This window comes from Phyllopteryx taeniolatus, chromosome 14 (genome assembly GCF_024500385.1).
Source record: "Phyllopteryx taeniolatus isolate TA_2022b chromosome 14, UOR_Ptae_1.2, whole genome shotgun sequence".
Lineage (NCBI taxonomy): Eukaryota > Metazoa > Chordata > Actinopteri > Syngnathiformes > Syngnathidae > Phyllopteryx > Phyllopteryx taeniolatus.
In genome coordinates, this window is record NC_084515.1 from 9,344,681 (window position 1) to 9,365,187 (window position 20,507).

Consider the following 20,507-nt stretch of genomic DNA (forward strand, 5'->3'; position numbering starts at 1 on the left):
GAGATCTTTGTTTGGGTCACACCCTTTCACCAGTCCTCTCTGCCATCCCCCTATTCAAACTATTGACAGCCATGGAAACCAGTGCTCTTTTTGTACACGAAAACGCGGCAAATTAACGGGGAAAACACTCGGCGAGGCACAGGGTCACTGAGGGGTTTGATGAGAATGAAAATGTTGTCAGTCATGACCTTTGCAGTCATTGGAGCTCACCTATGAGAACTTATGGGAGTATATGAGAAGAGAAACAAATCTCCTCGTGCTTGAGTAGGGTTTCTCTGGGTAGTCTGGCTTCTTTCCACATTCCAAAAACATGCTTCATAGGTTCATTGAAGACTACATTCAACATGCTTTACACCGATCTGATCGGCTTGATCGGTATCGGCCGATAATTAGCATTTTATGCTGATCGGCTTTAATGTCAGAATTCGCCGATCCGATCAATGAGGTCATTGATCGAATCTTCATAAGACATTTACACCACGTCGCCGTCGTGTACTGATCCACAAGCTAGTTTACTTTTAGCCTTGTCACGTGTCTTATGATGTAGTACTGTAACTATCTGAAGGCCAATATTTATATTTCAATATTGTCAGTGAAAACACATTCGGCGGTGTGGGAATTTTTTGCGATGCCTCAGACAGACAACACGTAATGCCTGGATCAGACTACAAGACAAATTTGGTCTTTCATGATTGCACTATGTCAGACTACTGCAATAAAATCTTGTATTCCGATACCACCGCATCCCATCTTTGACCAATTATTACCAATTATTTACCAAATACCAATTATTATGATGACCCATTATTTGTCAAGTTGTAATGTTGGTTTGACGTGACTCAAAACTTGAATTGCACTCTACTTGGGCTGTCACTATCGAATCTTTTTAGAATTGATTAACTAAATAACTGTTAAACAAAAATAGGCTTTGTTAAACAGTTAGCATTCGCGATTACCATTAGCATGCTAGCAATTACCCTTTTAAGTAAAAAATACGCAAACTACTATTCAGCTCGCTCATACATCATGTTATATGTACATTACACATCTAATAATGTCTTAAAAATCACTCACAGATGCTCCTCTGTCATTTTTGCCCAACAGCGCGTCTGTCTGCAACAAATGTCCATGCGGTAAACATGGACAGTGGCCAAATGGTTCGTGGTGGCGCAAATATGCTTTTATTCTTTTGGTTTTTTTTTTATTGCCTCGAGGGACAAATTTCTTTTTATTGCCTCGAGGGACAATTTTCAATTGGGAAAGAAAGAAAGAAAGAAAGAAAGAAAGGATGGAAGGAAGGAAGGATTCCTTCAGAGGAAATGGTGTTTCAGAAATCATCCAAGGTGCATTGAAACTGCTCATGAGAGGCCAAACATCTCACTACAGTTTTGAAACGTAACTGCTAAGTCAAATGCTCCCGAGGTTGTACTTTTCAAGGTTTCAAAACTTGGGATTTCCAACCGCTGCCGTGCGAGGACCACGCCATCTGCATATTGTGAGAGATCATAGCCTACCTCACAAGATATCATTTCAGCATGTGTTTTGATTTGTCTTTTTATTTTTTGCAACACGTTATGTAAAAGACGAAGCAGCCCCAACAAGGGGTATGAAGAGACCAAATACAAGAGAAAAGAAGCAAGAGTAAAGTCCAAAATGTCCCCATGACTATACTGGTAAGTAATTCAGTGGTTAACATACGCACAGGAGGAGTCAGGCACCAACATAATTGGCCTCCTTCAAGGTGACTTGGTTGCTGTGTTGGTTGGAACACAGGATACTTCTGTGCAAAGTCAACTCAGTGAAGTTGACAAGGCCAATTGGGCTGGAATTGGCTCTAATAGTTCAGTGAGACTTCTGTCGCCTCTGCCAGACTCCTTACAATCAGGAAGGACCTATTAATTAGTAATCACAGCCTCGCTCGACTGGACACAGCCAAAGCCAAACTTTAACACATTACTAAGACACTTGTATAAAGGCTATTTCAGGTATGATTTGAAATCATTATTATCTTATTTTGTCTAAGTACGCTCATCACGCTAATGCAGATTACTCAGCGGGGGTTTCTGTCCATGACAGTGAAGCCCCGAGAAATATATATTGGAGTTGTTAGGTGGGGGTTAATATTGTGATAAATGGTCTGGAATATCATAAGGCAAGCACTAATCTTTTCGGTATTTCGTTTTTAGCGTAAAACCCATGATGTGTTAATGTGAGTGTGCATGTGTGCTCTTGCTCCATGATGGCAGCCATTAGATAGAAGTAAGGCAGCCATGATGAATCGGCACTTAGCCCAGAGAAGCCCACTTGCTCAATGGCCTGTGAATCTCCTGCTGCCTCTGTCAGCCGGCAGAATGTTAAATAAAGTTATTTGAATATTTGTAATATTAATGTTCCAGTACGTCAAAAGCCTGCTGGAGCCTAACGGGTAGAGGAAATATGAGAATGTATTCCCATCGCTCTGTAGGCCCGTAACACTGCTCTAGTGAAGAATTTATAAAGTAAATACATAAATAATCACAAATAAAGTATTAGATGATGGCTGGAGGCGGCACGGTGGGTGACTGGTTAGCACATCTGCCTCACAGTTCTGAGGACTGGGGTTCAAATCCCGTGTGGATATTTGCATGTTTGCCCCGTGCATGCGTGGGTTTTCTAAGGGTACTCCGGTTTCCTCCCACATCCCCAAAACATGCATGGTAGGTTGATTGAAGACTCTAAATTGCCCATAGGTATGAATGTGAGTGTGACTGGTTGTTTGTTTATATGTGCCCTGCGATTGGCTGGCGGCCAGTTCAGGGTGTACCCCGCCTCTCGCCCGGAGATATGTGTGTACCCCGCCTCTCGCCCGGAGATATGAATATGAAATTCAAAATGGCGAAATGGAGTGCATTTATAAAAGGTTAGAGTTCAGCATAATAATACATAGCAATCATGTAACTATGACAATATGATACCGTAATTATATTCTGTAGAAATGTAATACAATTTAATAGAAAATTATCAGAACACTAACAACACTATCACAATAAAGCAACTGTGGATTACGACACCATCAACGCATACAAAATTAAGAAAAATTAATACACTACAAAAATCAATTATGATACAATTCAATTTGAAGAATTCATGTGTATCTGACACACTTCTAAAATGCAACATAAATTTAAGTTCAAATTACATATATGACATGAGTTTTTGTGTTTCCTTCCTTTTATGCATCGGATGGGCTTGACCTTATTAATGTTCAACCCCCCCCCCCTCCGGTTTACCTTTCTGCCTTTTACGTTTACACATTTAATTTGAAAACTGCCACCTCCGGGAGTCTTAAACTATTGCAATTCCTACTGATGACGTAAAATATGGCTAAGGGACATTACTGTATCGATATTATATTACAAGAGAAAGCAATACAATATTTTTCTTTTTTAAGTGAAAAAAGGCCTGGCTTTAATACTTGTGTGTTGTGTTCACACTAGATACAATCACAAGTTGAGCTGATGTGAAAAACACTTTCCAACATCATTCTAACGTTAAAATACAGATCTCAAAAGAAGTATTTAATGACCGAAGGTTTTTGGGTTCAAAGATGAGTTAACCATGGGTTTTCAAACTTTTTGGGTCCAGGGTCCCCTACGGGGGACACATTTTTCAGAGGACGCCCTTATAATGTTGCACCAATTAAACATAACTACTGGGTGAGTGAAACAATAAAACACGTCTATGCCAACATTGAGGCAGCAACAAGGTAAACATTTGGTTGCACTTTTGCACTGATTGTTTTTCCTGTTTATTTTAGTCTTCAAACCAACGTAAGAGCCAATGACAGAAAAAAAAAAAGATTAATATTGAGCTAAAACTTCACCAAAGGTCAAACTAGCAACTTTACATCACAATGAAATGGGACAAAATCCACATAAACGTTGACTCACAGTATCACAAACACTAACCTTGTGCCTCATCGGAGGGTAGGTAAAGGAATCAACGTTTTATAGCATTTAGTTCCATTACTTTCATTTTCAAAATTCACCGGTGTCGTTTGAAGTTACTTTTTGTGCCAAAATGCCGAGTTCCGTTGCGTACCCTTCAAAATAAAAGACTACGAGCTTAAAACTGGAAGTCAAGTTAAAACTTAAACATATAAACGATTTGACATGATACAACAATCTCAAATAACTATTTTAACAATGCTATATTCAACTTTTAGCTGGAACATTAATTAATGAATAGTAAGTCAATTGTTAGTTCCACACACATTGCCTTTGATATTGATACTGTATTAAAAAGATCCCTGAGTCAAATGTTCATTCTAGTCCATGCTTTGGGCTGCTCAGAAAATGGATGTTCATAATTTGGACACCCTTTATTTAAAACATGCAAACTTTTTTGACCCAGCGGCCTAAAACAATCGGAATCGAGAATCTTTTAGAACCGGAATTGAAATGAGGAACCGGAATCGCTCAAATTCAAACGACGCCCAAACCCAACTATAGGAATTAAAAAGTTATAACCTTGATAAAGGCAAAGATGATTTTTGTCAGAGTTAAAATTCGTAATCTTACTCGGATAAAGTTGTATTTTTCCAAGAGAAATATGATAATATGACATCAAGTCAAAGTTAAACAAGGGAAGAAAGTTTATGTTTATTTTATTGATGTGTTGGTCGCCATATTTAGGTATGCACTTTTTTTAAAATAATGCTAAATAATCATTTATTGATATTCCTAAATTCTGCCTCGTGGCTTCCGGTGGTCCGGGAATCCCAGTTTGAGAACAATTGGACTAAACAACCACAACAACATAGAAGACGCATACACATGAACCATCAACATACAAGACACACGCACACAAACGACTTTTTGGATGTGGCCCCACTCGATTTACCAGCGAAGTGATCAAATATTTAGCAGATTGCTTACATCGCCAAAAGGGACAATGTGAGAAAGAGAAGGAGTGGGTGGGCTGCCCAAATTGGTTTCTGTGAGAGCTGTGGGAGCTGGTAATGAGGATGGCACGCTGGCATTGTCGTTACTGAGCAACAACACAACATGGTCTCTCTGCCTGACTCACAGTGGGACGCACACACATCTACACGTGCACACACCATGATACCTGCCACTAATTAAAACATATAGATCACAGAAAGTGCAATTAGCTCATGGGGCCCCACAGATACAAGGTACTGTATCTAACAGGACTATATTATTAATTAATAGGAAATCGAACAAGCAACAACAGAGTAACTAGCATTTCTTGAGGTTTACAATATTTGGCTTTCACGTCGCAGAATGTCTCATTACTGCATATCTGCCACTGATATGTTTGTTCAGTTTTATATAAAGACCACTGAGACCTAGCTGGGTGGGCAAACGGCGACTATTACACCTGACTGCTGTGCTTATTTTTAGTACAGTCGAACACAATACATTCTGTGAGACCCTTAACTGGCATAAAAATAGGCCTGTGATGATAATTTTTTTAGGACAATATAGTTTCCCAAAAACTATCATGATAAACAAAAATATCATTGTTTCTATGTGCCACTGATGTTATACAACACAACAACAACAATAACAATTTATCATGTACGGATAAAACTATCATGTCCATTTTATTAATCGATAAGTCAATTAACATACATATTATACATATATATATAAAATCATTGTCATAACAGGCCCACATACAAGTGTAAAAGGAAATACTAAGAGGTCAAAACCACAAAACGCACGCATTTTATTCCAATGATGACGAAAATGTATCACAAAGATGATTCACATTACAAATATGCTTCTTGTGGCGCACTTTAACATACAAGTGTAACAATAAGTTAGCTGCAAAGCTTGTAGCTAGTTATTCCTTAAAGCCGTCCATCCATCCATCCATTTTCTGAGCCGCTTCTCCTCACTAGGGTGGCGGGCGTGCTGGAGCCTATCCCAGCTGTCATCGGGCAGGAGGCGGGGTACACCCTGAACTGGTTGCCAGCCAATCGCAGGGCACATCGAAACAAACAACCATTCGCACTCACAGTCATGCCTACGGGCAATTTAGAGTCTCCAATTCATGCATGTTTTTGGGATGTGGGAGGAAACCGGAGTGCCCGGAGAAAACCCACGCAGGCACGGGGAGAACATGCAAACTCCACACAGGCGGGGACGGGGATTGAACCCCGCACCTCAGAACTGTGAGGCTGACGCTCTAACCAGTCGGCCACCGTGCCGCCTCCTTAAAGCCGTTTTTGAGAAAATAAAAAACAACTACACATGGACATAAATAAAGGAGAGGAGAAGAAAAATAGAGGTCAACCTATGTGCAAGCAGTCTATCTTCCACCCCCATATTCACAACAGTGCCACATTCCCATTGGGAAAGCAAGATAGCAACAGTACAAAGTGAAACTTAAGACAGCAGGATGTCTATTTGCTGTAGGAGCTTAACCAAAGGCTGCAAGGGGATTGTGGGTATTAGTTAAAAAATATAGTGTTCATCCATCTTTCTGTAAGATGACTGTTTTCATTGCAGGGCCTTTAGGGGGACTGCATACAGTGCATGCACAGTGCTTGAGTGTACTACAGCGGTGCCATCGCACCACCCCCCCGACACCCCTGACACAAGCCACAGCAAACTTTCCACTAAAACATCTTACTTGCCCATTACTGTGCTGCATATAAAGGTGAGTTGCACATGGGAGGTAGAAAATGGCATTCTAGGGCCAGAATGTTGACAAGGGAACATGTTTTTCACAGTTTGACCAAAGGAAATGTCCAAACTTAGATCCAGATCCAGTGTTCCAATGTCACTGGTGAACACAATTTCTGTTGCGTTAGGTCTGACAGCTTTTTTTTAACAAATTTGTGTGCGGAATCCAAAACTGATCTCAGTTTTTCTCGATCACGTCATGTTTTTGAACAAAGTGGAACAAAGGAAATATATACCTATGTAAATAAAACACTAAGATGGAATAGTTACAAGCTTTGAAAACAATTAAAAAAAACTGCATAAAAAAGAAATAGAACTTACAACGGTATGCCCATGGTTACAAGGTTAAGAGAAAACCCAACACAAATCCTCTTAATTCCTACTATGCTAGCTTTCTGTTTGCAGATATTGGAAGTACTGACCTACTGGGACCTGCACACACCTCTCACCACACTGTCTCAATTGTGACTGCACAAACAAGTTGCCAAGTACCTGTAGATGAGTCCAATCGTAATCAGCTGGCAAGTTTTAGTACAGCTAATCAGTGGAATTTTGCATATCTGGAGGGTAAGCTGTGGACAAAAAAACTTGACGCGCTAGAAAAAAAACTGACTGCAATTTTGGAATCATCATGCCAATTTTAGTTTGAATCAGCATAAAAATCAAACTTTTTCTCTAAATTTTTTTTTTCTCCAAATTGTTCCCCAGTAGAATGCCCCTTCATTATCAGGATCCCTTAAAATGCTGCAAAATATTGTTTCACTTAAACAATAGAAATTTTGGTCCATAACTGTACATATCATTTAATATATCATGTAGGTTGACAAAGGGCCCCGATATATGACGTGTATCTGATATGATCAAAGCTGAAAATTTGCAAGGATTATAATTAAGTCGAAGGATGTTTGATAGTTTTTAGACCTCAATTACCACATCTATTAACCAAAATATTAGCTCTCTCCTACCACTACTTATTGCAAAGAAAATAATAAAAATATTGATAATCAACAATTATCGGTCATCGGCATTATCTAAACAAAGGCAGGTTTTTTTTTTTTTTTTTTGCTCATCTATTAGATTTATATAGTAGTATCCAGTGCTGAAAGGATCTTTCTATGAGACGTGATTACACCGAGAATGTTGACTTAGTCGTTCAGCAGGGAAATCTTGCAAAATCATTACTTGGCAGTGAGTTCACTAAAATGAATTTCAATTGGTTCATCAGTGCCAACAGAAAAATTCCCTACTCTTGACAAAAATGTCATCCCTTAAATTAAGTCAAACCAAATGAAATAATTAACACGCAGTGGCACAAAGGTAACTTTTCTTCTTTTCAATTGAAAGTCATTTCACATTAATCAAGGAACTGTGTACTGTATGTGTGTGTATGTTTGTAGTTTATACTTTTATGCAAAATGTGCTTTGTAGATATGTGGCACTTTTCATATCTGTTTATAGATCAGAGCAGATGTGCATCAATCCATCTTATCTGAGCTGCACAGCCAAGCGCCAGAGGCAGGCCGACCCATAATACGCCATACTGTGAGACGCCTTGAGCTACTCCTACCACCACGTCTTCAGCAAATATTTTTCTTTATGTTTATGTGTATGTGAATGTGGGAAGATAGCAGTGGAGCATTCAAGGATGGACAAAGTGGGAGACAGCATTGAAGCTTGAAACCAAAAAGACAGATTAGCCTCAGCCTTATGTCCATGCTACTATGTTTTATCCAACCCTCGGAATGTGACACTTCCTCACATACCAGTGAGGTAAAATCAAAAAACGTCCTGCCATCTGTAACGTAGGCTGCGCAGATGGACGTCGTTGACTGCAGATTAAGAATCAATGCTAATGTGACTTTCAAGTACGCCTGAGGTGAAACGCAATCAATTCAGCTTTCTTTTTGCCTAAAATGAAGAAAATCAGTGATACAGGCTACGTCGACGCCTCGTTTACATGCCATTTAGCATTGAAGAAAGCAGGCTCGTTGTACTTCCCAAGCTTTAGGGCAGGTCAAACTTTGTATTTTTTGGTTGTGATAAATTATAGAAAATGAAGAATAATCACATGGAGTGGAATCTCTAAAATGGAACACACTTGGTAATTTCACACATTGTGGAATTTGACCAACATTTTCATGAAAAATACACCTCAAAAGTTGCAAAACCTGTTAGAGTGCTGAGCAAATTTATTGGACCAGTTGTTAAAAAAAAAAAAAATTAAAAAAATGTAAAAAAACAGTAAGACACCATCTGACTGAATCTACTTCAGCAAGGTCTCAACATTTTACCATTTTAAACTGAATTCAAGGTAGTGTTTTTTTCCTATTAATGTGGTAAATGTATATGTTGGAAAAAGATAAGCCTTTTCACTTTTAAAATGTATTCATGTTTAATTATTACCGCATATAATCTTACATTTCATTGCAAAGATAAGAAACTAGACCTCGTTTCTCTCTCTCTCTGATATTGTGTTATCACTTTGCTGTGAAACGAATCAAAATGTCTGCTTGGGGGCGCTAGTTGCACGAGGCAAATGTTACCTGCCTGTCCGTGTGTGACATATACTGTATGACCTTGCCTAAGGACGACTAGCCAAACACTTATTGGAGCCATCAGGTTGGATTTGAACTGTCTCCTTGCGTGAAAGGTTTCATTAAATTGTACCTCTCGTCGTGCTCGTCCTGTCTTTTGCTTGCTAAAGGGTTAGCATGTTTCCGTTGACAGTATACTCAAATTTAATTTAAAATGCTAAAAAGTCAACTGACCTTCACATTATGCCTTTATTATCTTTTGACGTATTTACATTTATTAGTATTAACAAATTAAGTATTTTACAATGCCTGTATGAGTTCAAATGTCTCTTTACAATTGTCAAGTATTTTATGCAATGACAGTTTCACATGGAAATGGATTTTTTTATTTCTATTATTTGCAATGGAAAAATGTCCGTGGGTTTTCTCTGCGTACTCCGGTTTCGTCCCACATCCCAAAAACATGCATGGTAGGTTAATTGAACACTCTAAATGTGAGTGCGAATGGTTGTTTGTTTATATGTGCCCTGCGATTGGCCTGCGACCAGTTCAGGGTGTACCGCGCCTCTATCCCAAAGATAGCTGGGATAGGCTCCAGCACGCCCGCGACCCTTGTGAGGAGAAGCAGTACAGAAAATGGATGGATGGGAACATTTCTTAGGAAATCCATGAGAATCTAAGACTTCAACCAGCATTTTAGGCGGAACGCCTTTGCATTTCCACTGCATGGCTATTACTACATTATGAAAATAAAAATAAAAAGGTGGTTGGAGAGTTTACATCATATTTTTATATATTTAATTGTAAATATTACTTACCTCGACAGACATTGCCATTGTCTGGTTCAAAGCCTGCCTTGCAAGTGCAGCTGCCAATTGGAACCATCCACTCCCCGTCTCCATTACAGTAGAGCTTTATTGGAACATCCACTTCCTCCGAGTTGGAAATGCAAATGCCCCTGGCAATAACCAGGGAGGTGCTTTCGGCGCCTGTCATCGTTTCTGGAAAGACTGCAAAGTTCTGGACCACGCTCGGGCATTTCTTATAAAACACCCTGACTGACAGCAAAGACATGCAGGCACCGTAATCCTGGAAGGCCAAGTAGAAGCCGTTTTTGGAGAGCGGGCCAAAGCTACGGACTTCCGTGTTGACCTTCATGAGGCGCCCTCCGAAGTCCACCTGTGAGAAGCTCTCATCAGCAGCTATGGTGTCCACCTTAAGGTAGGGCGCCTCCATCCAGAAAGCAGTTCCTTTGGTGGCAATGACAGCGTCAGATTCGTAGTAGTAAAGGTTGAACGTCTCCTTGCAGGAGCCAGGCACGTTGGGGATGGAGCTGCAGTCGCGCACGGTGAAGCGGATCTCCACGTAGATGCGCTGTGCCGCTCTCCGATCGATGAAGGTGGTGAGGAGCCAGTTGTTTTGACTTGACTCAAAGACGTTACACACCTGGTACGTCCTGATGGTGTTCAGGTTCTCATCGTAGCCACTCACCTCCTCCCACTAAAGAAAAACAAATACATTTAAAAAATACATTGTTATTGTCAAGCGTCAACTTGGTAATTTATATAAAATACAGTAGCATAGTAGGCACAAGTATTTATCAAAAAAGAGGCAGAGGTTTTATTCCTAAAATGTATATTTAATATTATTGTAAGCCACATTAGCATCATGCACAATTTGAACATTAACACTGCACCTAAATATAGAAAAAGGAAACTGTGCTTAAAGAGTCAATTCAAATGTATTGTCCATAAAAGTTTAAATGAATTGTATCTACATAGAAGTTTAAAAACAAACTGTTTTTAAAGATTAGATGCAAATGTATTGTGATAAAACGTTAAATACAACTGAACTGCCCTTGGATATTGTCATTAATCAAGGTCATTTAATTCTCAGAGCATTGAATCGATCACAACTGGACTGTTCTGGTTGTCTTAGAAGACGTTTCGCCTCTCAGTTCATGCAACAAGGCTTACAGTAGTTAGGACAGAACTAGGCCTGGCTTTTAATACTAATACAATTTCTTTGTCAGTGACTCTTTCGCATAGCATAAGAAAGCGCTCACATACCACTAGTGGTACTAGTACCACACTTTGAGAATCACTGAGGTTGATTGAGCATTAGTAAAGATGCTGAAAGGTGCTTAAAGATTAGCTTGTTCGCTGCCACAATCAATAAACACCACGGCCATGATCCAACAAATGATCCATCAGCCATATTGTAACTATAAAATAAGTAGAAAATAACTAACCGTATTATAACTTCAAAAAATATTCTTTTTTATATTTTTATAAATGAAATGTCTCCCATTATCTCCTTACATATGGATGTAATGTTTCTTGTTATTCTAACATCTTACTCAAGTGCAATATTAACAAGAAACTTCAATTTACCATTTACCAAAAAAAAAAAAGCCAAAGTATATTAACAAACCGAGGATCTTTGGATGTGCTGCTATATAACAATAATGGGGAAAGATGCGGGACACTCAGGTGTTGCATTATACAAGGTGCTGCATAACAAATTCAAAATTAGGCTTTACTGAATTACAAATAGACAGACTACATGGCAGCAAAGAAGACATTTGCATGCAGACAGAAGCAAAGCTCAATGTAGGCCTTTTCCTTGCAGGTGTGACCCAGAAAGTATGTTGGACGCGCAACAGCGGCCCCCTTGGGAGGTATCCACTGAGTGCACCAAATCATGATGAAAATGTGCCATTAACATTTGGAATCGTTGCAAATGAAGGAGACAAATCACTAGAAAAAAAGGGCTGCTTGGTTTTAAAACGTACGGCAGTGTGAAAATATGCTTTAAGGGGAAACTCTGAGACCACTTTTAATCGCAATGTCATTTACAGTATATAAGGTGGCAGAGGGTTGAAAAGGTGAGTGGAGACGGTTTAAAAATGTATTTCTGTAGATCCGTAATAACATAATAGCATTTAGCCTTGCCAAAGAAACTTTTTTTTTTTAGGAAAAAGATTAATCTGGCCCACCAGCAGCAATAATTCAAACAGCCATAGGCAAGGAGGAGTTAATGAGGTCTGCAGTGAAGCAAGTGGCCCTCCAGTGAGTTCATGCGACTTTCGTGTGTATACTGTATATCTCCTGGTGCTTCCTCCTTCTGACCTTTGAAGCTCTAGCTGTTAAGCCTGCCCCAATGGACAGCTAAAGACTTTGACTAACTGAGACGCATTAAACCCGATTGTCCATCAAATTTTGCCAATCAGTACACACAAAATAATAGTTGAAAGGACTGAGAGGAAATTTAAATGACCTGAAAGATGTTGTGAATTGGAGAGATTAACATTGGTAAATAAAATAAGACATGTGGAAGAAGGTTACCAAGGATCTTTTTGCTCCCATGTGGACCGACAAGGATATTGTTTATGGCAACATAAAGAGAGAGAAAGAAGAGGGGGAATATTTAAAAATAAATAAATAAATAAATAAAAAACGCACACAATAAAATGTCCTCAAAATAGGATATGATTTGGGGATCTGCCAATACACATTTACCCAAACAACACACCTTTGGTTAATTAAAAAAAAAAATACCTGCAGTAAGTCATAACTCGGGCGGCACCTCGAATATTTTTACAATCATGTATTCTATTAATTATCCAATTGATTAATCTGATAAAAAAATATTTTTGCATTATTATTTTTCTCCATTTGGGGTCACCATCTTCTATCTACTGTACTTCATCTACTGTAGTATCTGTGACTTTGAGAGTGTATGGATTTAATAAGGCAGGTCCAGGCCTGGTGAGGTGAGAGTGTAGAATTGACTGGCTGTTAAATGGTGAAATCATTATGGCCGTCAGCAGCTCTTGTAGGAATGTGTTCATTACTTTTTCTGTACTTTTGTACTGAAGCTGGCTTGTGCCTCACATTTGGGTTCGCAACACGAAGCAAAAAATATCTAACTGACGATGGTTCGTAACTTGAAAAACTCGGAATTGGGCACATAGCCCTGGAATGAAAATCCATCCCAAGAAAACAATGAAGATCCACGAATAGTGAGGGACAAAAAAAAAGTGACACTGCTGGCGTGATAAACGAGTTTACAGAAATCTGAGGTGCAAATTAAGGAGTTTTCCCCCCCAGGTGCTGCTCCCTCTGAGCCAATGCTGCTCTCAAGTACTCCTGCCCCCCCCCCCCCCTCCTCTCCTCTCACTATAATAACCATTCATCAGAGTTACAGGAACCTGTCCCTTTCAGCACTGCCTGTTCATTAATATAGCCGGCCCCTGGGCTCCTCTGCACCCGTCTGCTCCAGTCGAGGAGGGGGTCCTCACCAACTCTCGTCGAACCAAATGACCACCATCTTTCACGACGGAGAGGAACCTGAGGCGTCTGTGATAATGCCCATCTCAATTCTGTCCAGGAACTCATTGGGCCATGAAATAATGAACGAGACGGATATTTGGTGTCCCCATTGTGTCAACAGATGCGAATAACATATTAGTTATTATTTCCAAAGCGGGTTCAAACTTTGCAATGGCGTTTTTTTCTTATGTTTCGTAGGTTTGTATCCATCTGCTGTTTTTCTGGTCGTGTTTACGCACAGAGGACGAGTTGTTTTATAATTTGACAGATTAACGACCACAATACTGATTTCCTCGCTGCTGAGCTTGTGACTACACGCCACATTTGTGCGTCTGCAGGTAGAAAATATATGATTATTCCGATTATCGGTATTAGTACTTGCGCATCTGAATTACTTGCCCTGCCCATATCTATAAAATGAAATTTTAACTCCAAAAATCTGTCCTTTACACAAATGTTGAGACATAAATCAATACAGGCGTCAAAACATAGAAATCCGCAGACGTGTTATGTGAGTCCTTCATTTTCGAAGACATTCCGAGAATTTTCATCTTCATGCCGAGCGGAGGTGTATGTGTCGGATCTCGGCCCAATTTAAACCGCCCGACTACGTAAACTCAATAACATGAAGGCAAAATGAAAGTGATCTCCCACTGCTATGACAATGACTGGGGTGTATTTGTGAGAACGGGTGCGCTCATGTTCAATTTCACAGCAGCATGACATCAATATGACTCCGGTGTTTACCAATGTTTTCTTTTTCCATCTTCCCTGAACTATTACGTCACAATTGCGTCAGCAAAATGAGAAAAGATGATGTGTCATCACCTGTTACTTTACTGATGATGGCATTACTTGGTTCTTTCCCCCATTTTTTCTTGGTATATCCATTACACACCAAAAGTGCAGCGTTATACTGCATGCATATATCATTTACACACTCCAGTTGAACAAGGTCTGAAAAGAAATTGCCTGTAGTTATCTTTATGTTACTGACATTATTGTACCAGTGGCTGTTCTCCCTTTTGCGTATTGGATTACATTTCCGCTGGAATGAGATATGGATGTTGTCTTTGTGGTAGTCATGACAGACACCGTGAAAGTGGATTACACCCTAATGACAGAGAATACAATACAGGATGTATGCCATGTATGACCACTAACACTTGTGATTCTTTCTTTCCGTATAAAATAACTTCTCTATTAATAGTTTAACCTTTCCTCTGCCAAGCATATGAAATATATGAATATGAAATATTAGAGATATGAAATACTGTACATAAATACTGTTCTAACTACAGCATACAGTATGACCTGATATTAGTGGCATGAATGATAGTAGCGTAAAAGAAAAAAAGAAGGTGGTGTTTGAGGGCTTCATTTGAAGAAACATTTGATTTGAGTCTTCGGCATTCAAATGCAGCATCAGAACCAACTTTTGTTACAAAAAGTTGATGCAGATCCAGACAAAATGTGAATAAAGGTATTTAGTTTCCATTTTACTAATTTGAGTATATATGTGACTGTTTCCCTGCCCCTGAATACAAATGAGTGGCACGGTGGCCGACTGGTTAGAGCGTCAGCCTCACAGTTCTGAGGACCCGGGTTCAATCCCCGGCCCTGCCTGTGTGGAGTTTGCATGTTCTCCCCGTGCCTGCATGGGTTTTCTCCGGGCACTCCGGTTTCCTCCCACATCCCAAAAACATGCATTAATTGGAGACTAAATTGCCCGTAGGCATGACTGTGAGTGCGAATGGTTGTTTGTTTGTATGTGCCCTGCGATTGGCTGGCAACCAGTTCAGGGTGTACCCCGCCTCCTGCCCGATGACAGCTGGGATAGGCTCCAGGACGCCCGCGACCCTAGTGAGGAGAAGCGGCTCAGAAAATGGATGGATGGATGGATGAATACAAATGGTGGAGTCCTGTCCATCTATTCCCAATATCATACTTCATGAACCAGGAGTTAATAATTTAATACATGACAAGAATTCTTCTTCTCTTTTTGCCGTTGGGTTCACGATGTGACCACTACGCTGCTCCAGAATTAAAAATGGTATGGCTCTGCACATACCACAGGCCTATCCCCCAGACTTTAAACATCCTATATGATCTTTCATAAGCCAAGAAGTGCTGTGCTAACATACAGCCAAGCAAACAAACACACATGCAGCACTACACCATTTTTCTCTCTCTTTGGTCAAATTTTGGTGGAGGGCTGTGCACTAAGAAGTGCCATTTTATTTTTAATCGTGACTACATGTTTGTCTCGTTACAAAGAGCACCGAATTTTTTTTTTCAATGATGAAATGCCACACTGGTGAAAGCCTTTTTTCCAACTGCACACATTTTGACCAAACAAATAAACCCACGCTAATAGCTTTGCCTCTGCCATTGATACAGAAGCCACTCTTCCTTTACCGCTGATTGTTAAGTGCGGCCATTGCGTTTCATCACGGTTCCTCTGTTTGATGGACAGTAGTGAGTAGATGGAGGCGTTATGGATACACCCAGCGCTTCATGTTTCGTTTAATGACCAGTCACACCTTGCCGAGATAGAGACGTGAGGGGTGTAGTAAAGAAAAAGAGTGATGAATAGAAGACAAACACAAACTTAAATGACCAGAGTCTTGTTATACTGTATAAAAGCCAATAACATTCAGAAGTTTGTGTTGAATAACAAGTTTGTGTTGTTCTTTGTCAGTTTTCACCATTGATGTCATTGCGACTAAAACTGTGAAACTCAATTCCTCTATATTTAACTTAATCAATACCTCATCAAAATATAATAGATTCTTGCTTGTCCTTAGTCTGTGCCAACGTTATAAAAACTTACATAGAATTAACCAATTGTTAATAATTTGGTCAATTCTGCGGCGTTGAATGAATTGAAAAATTGAGGCAAAATGAACTGTGCTATTTCTCTGTTCTTTCAGTCTCAACAGATAAAAATCCGCTATGCCACAACTCCTGGCCGCATTATTCTACTCAATAAAACACTGGCATCGAAACGGGGGTTCTGAACATTTAAGAGATCAATGACATTGTCAGGGCTGCTGTTTCAGCACCCTGAGTCCGGCCCGTGTGTGTGTGTGTGTGTGTGTGTGTGAGTGTGTGTGTGTGTGTGTGTGTGTGTCATGAGTGCTTTGCAGGGTCTAGCAGCTGCACCTTGTCATCCTAATTACACCTGACTGCTCTTGAGACGACTCGTCGCCAGACTATCAACGCTCTACGTCGAGTTCGTAGCCTAGCCACCTTGCCTATCTTTTTGCTTCCTGAAGACCTAGGAAGTTCATCCATCCATCCATTTTCTGAGCCTCTTCTCCTCACTAGGGTTGCGGGCGTGCTGGAGCCTATCCCAGCTATCATCGGGCAGGAGGCGGGGTACACCCTGAACTGGTTGCCAGCCAATCGCAGGGCACATACACACAAACAACCATTCACACTCACAGTCACACCTACGGGCAATTTAGAGTCTCCAATTAATGCATGTTTTTGGGATGTGGGAGGAAACCGGAGTGCCCGGAGAAAACCCACGCAGGCACGGGGAGAACATGCAAACTCCACACAGGCAGGGCCGGGGATTGAACCCGGGTCCTCAGAACTGTAACTGAAGTTACCTCTACCTAATTATTGTTATTTGTCCCCAATCTGCCATTGGCCCTTTCTCCCTGCAAACCAGTGCTCACCTCTTGCGGCCCACAGACAACACGGACTCCTACCCTGCCAGACCAATCCTCGTTGGAACCCTGCCAATCCCGGATTTAGTTCTCGGGAATTCCTTTGTTCGCTTACAAGCTGCAATAAACTGTTATTCACAAACTCACCTCCCTGTCCTCTCTCCATCTGGGTCCAACTTGCAACCTGAATCCTGACAGATATGTTGTCAAATGCCGATCCATAATGTCCAGTACTGGACCTTACATATTTCGGTTCAAAGAACCATTAACTGGGCGTCAGTATTTGATCACGTGCAAATATGAATATGTAACAAGATCCCCATTTGGAGAAAGAAAAGAAGCAGTGGAACACATCCATCCATCCATTTTCTGAGCCGCTTCTCCTCACTAGGGTCGCGGGCGTGCTGGAGCCTATCCCAGCTGTCATCGGGCAGGAGGCGGGGTACACCCTGAACTGGTTGCCAGCCAATCGCAGGGCACATCGAAGCAAACAACCATTCGCACTCACAGTCATGCCTACGGGCAATTTAGAGTCTCCAATTAATGCATGTTTTTGGGATGTGGGAGGAAACCGGAGTGCCCGGAGAAAACCCATGCAGGCACGGGGAGAACATGCAAACTCCACACAGGCGGGGACGGGGATTGAACCCCGCACCTCAGAACTGTGAGGCTGACGCTCTAACCAGTCGGCCACCGTGCCGCCCAGTGGAACACATTCAGGTGAAATTACCACTGACACATTAGTAAAGGCCAAGGTCTCTGGAGGACAGTGAACTGTACTAGAACACGAGAAGCCAAGACAGGGATTGGACAGGCTGCTGAAAGATGCTCTTTATGTTTGGTTTGCAGAGTTCACCGCTGACAGTAATCATAAGCCAGATAACTTTTTCTTGCCAAAGGCTTTTCAGAATTTGCCAGAATAATGAGATTATTTGCATTTCAACCTTTGGGTCATATCCTAGAAGTCAATAAAGCACATTAAGCAATAGCTGACTCGCTTCATTTACTTATGTTGCCTCACAAGCTTTGGGACACATGTTCATCGTCTTTTGGAAGTGAGCACACACTTGCACAGACAAGCACACTGCAGCCAGTAAGATATGCAGAGGCATGATTGCTATTATCATTTCTGATCAGCTACGTTATTAAATGAGGCCTGGTGTCAGGCTAGTTGCATGGGAATGATTATTTTGCAGGGGCATCGGAGGCCTAGTTCCTCCCGGCTGAGTGTGATGGATGGAAAGGAAATGGTCGTGTCTTAAAAATTCCCAGTCCTGGTAGATACCAGCCACTCAATAATTATAGTATCATAGTTTGACGAGGCTCAACTTGAACTGTGGCCATCTGTCTGTCGGCGTTAGGACAAAAGTTACAGAAAATGTGGTCCAACTGCCCAGCCCATATTAATACATTTAGGTTCTAAACTATGCATTCACCCACTCCCTCGACCGCCATTTTACAGTAATCAACACTCAAACTAATGAAGGCCCTAATGTGTGGTTGCTGAGTCTGCAAGGTTGATTAAAAACATTTTCATGTTTAAAATTTCACCCAAGATTAAATATCAACTTAAATTTTGGACCTTTAATTAAAAGCACTAAAATTAAAGTTAATGAAGCCTCTTTTTCTCACAGCCCATAATGAAACCCATTCATAAATTATACATACCTAATGCCCATTTTCATAGCTTCGGCTCTACTTGTTATTGACACGTTCCATTGGCAAAACCAGGTGCAGCAAGGTACTACAGAATTTATAGTACCTGAAGATGTTTAAATCTCAATTTAAGACTTATTTTTACACTCTCGCATTTGTTTAAACCAAACCTAGTATAGTCTATTGCCCTGACTAACACCCTGAAATCTGGATTCTGGCCTGTTTTACTGCTGCTCTCTCTTCCCACCCGCCTCTCCTGCTCAGAGAGGGGGATTGGTTGCGATAATCGAAGTGAGGTTGTTGCTGTAAGGATTCTGTATCGACTGACTGGGACAAGTTCTGAGGAGAGCCACCGCCCATTAAATGGACTCTCATGCTGTTTTGACTAACATTGTACAGCATAATATTATGTATGCTTCGAAGTAAATATAGGAAGGAGATCGTCACACTTTTCCCTTGTTTTTTTTTTTTTTAGCATGTCTAGATGGGACTGAGGTATTCAATGAGGCATGTTCTCGCAATTTCCCACAACTGTTAAAGCTGTATTGTTTTGAAGGGGATAACCGGACACTCCAAACCGACAAGAGTGGAGCCGTGGCAAGGACTGTAGGTACAGCGCAGTAAGGGCAGAGAAGTAAAGCTTCTGCTTAGTAGTTTCAACCCTGAAACAACACGCAAACATATGGGGTCGCTGGGGAAAATTTTGTCATTGCGAACTACTGTGGTGCCTTGAGATATAAGTTTAATTTGTTTCGTGACCATGTCCGTAATTCAAAACGCTTGTATCCATATTCAGTATAATACAGACATAGAGACACACATAAGAAGAGTTTCATGACTGACTCAGTAAGCTGCAGTAATATTAGTCAGTTTTCGCAAAGGATAAAGAATATACTTGTCAGTATTATTTGTCTACATCTGTTGCGCCACCATTTTTTTTCAAATATCCATTGCATAAAGGGTTATAACACCGCAACACAGATGCTATTCGTCAGCAGTCTATGGCGTTTTATATATGTATATATATATATATATATATATTAAATAGAAATTAGCTAAATAGACTTTATTAAGTAATTAAAAAAGATACAGTGGGAAGGAGTGAGACAACTGTAAAAGGGAGTTTGTTGTTGAAATTTAGATGAGACACCCTGTGGACTGCTTGTACCTCCACATCTCATTTATGAACAGAGCACAAAGATTGTGTCAGCAGGTGACAAAATAATGGTGGGGTATCTGGGCTTTTAGATCGAAATGGACCTCTGCTTGTCTATTTTCGTGCGTGTGCAAGTGTGCGTTTTCTGCATAGCATGACCTTTGACAGGCCTATCCCCCAGACCTATACACAGGAGGGGTTTGGTGGTGTGCGAGTGCATGCATGCGTGCAAATGGGTGAACAGCTTTGACCCAGACAAGTTGCAATATAGAAAAGCAGGACAGTAAAAAGATATAAAAATATGTTATAAGGCTGGACGTGGAAAAAAATGAAAGGATTTATTGTAGGACCACTCCGTCATACTCCTGGGAGTCATAGAATATCATATTTTATTAATCCCTGGACTGCATTCATTCAAAAGAATTTGTACATGTTAATCACAGCGATATATATTT

At 40.6% G+C, this 20,507-nt stretch overlaps 1 protein-coding gene across 3 annotated transcripts in view; it reads right to left on the reverse strand.

The window, feature by feature from the left end:
* The window catches only part of LOC133488900 (ephrin type-B receptor 1-B), a 196,271-nt gene that overhangs the window by 100,048 nt on the left and 75,716 nt on the right, over nt 1–20,507 (reverse strand). For all 3 annotated transcript variants that reach the window (XM_061797415.1, XM_061797414.1, XM_061797412.1), the window contains exon 3: nt 10,048–10,729. In XM_061797415.1, coding sequence (XP_061653399.1) covers nt 10,048–10,729 — 682 coding nt within the window. The remainder of the gene's footprint in view (nt 1–10,047; nt 10,730–20,507) is intronic.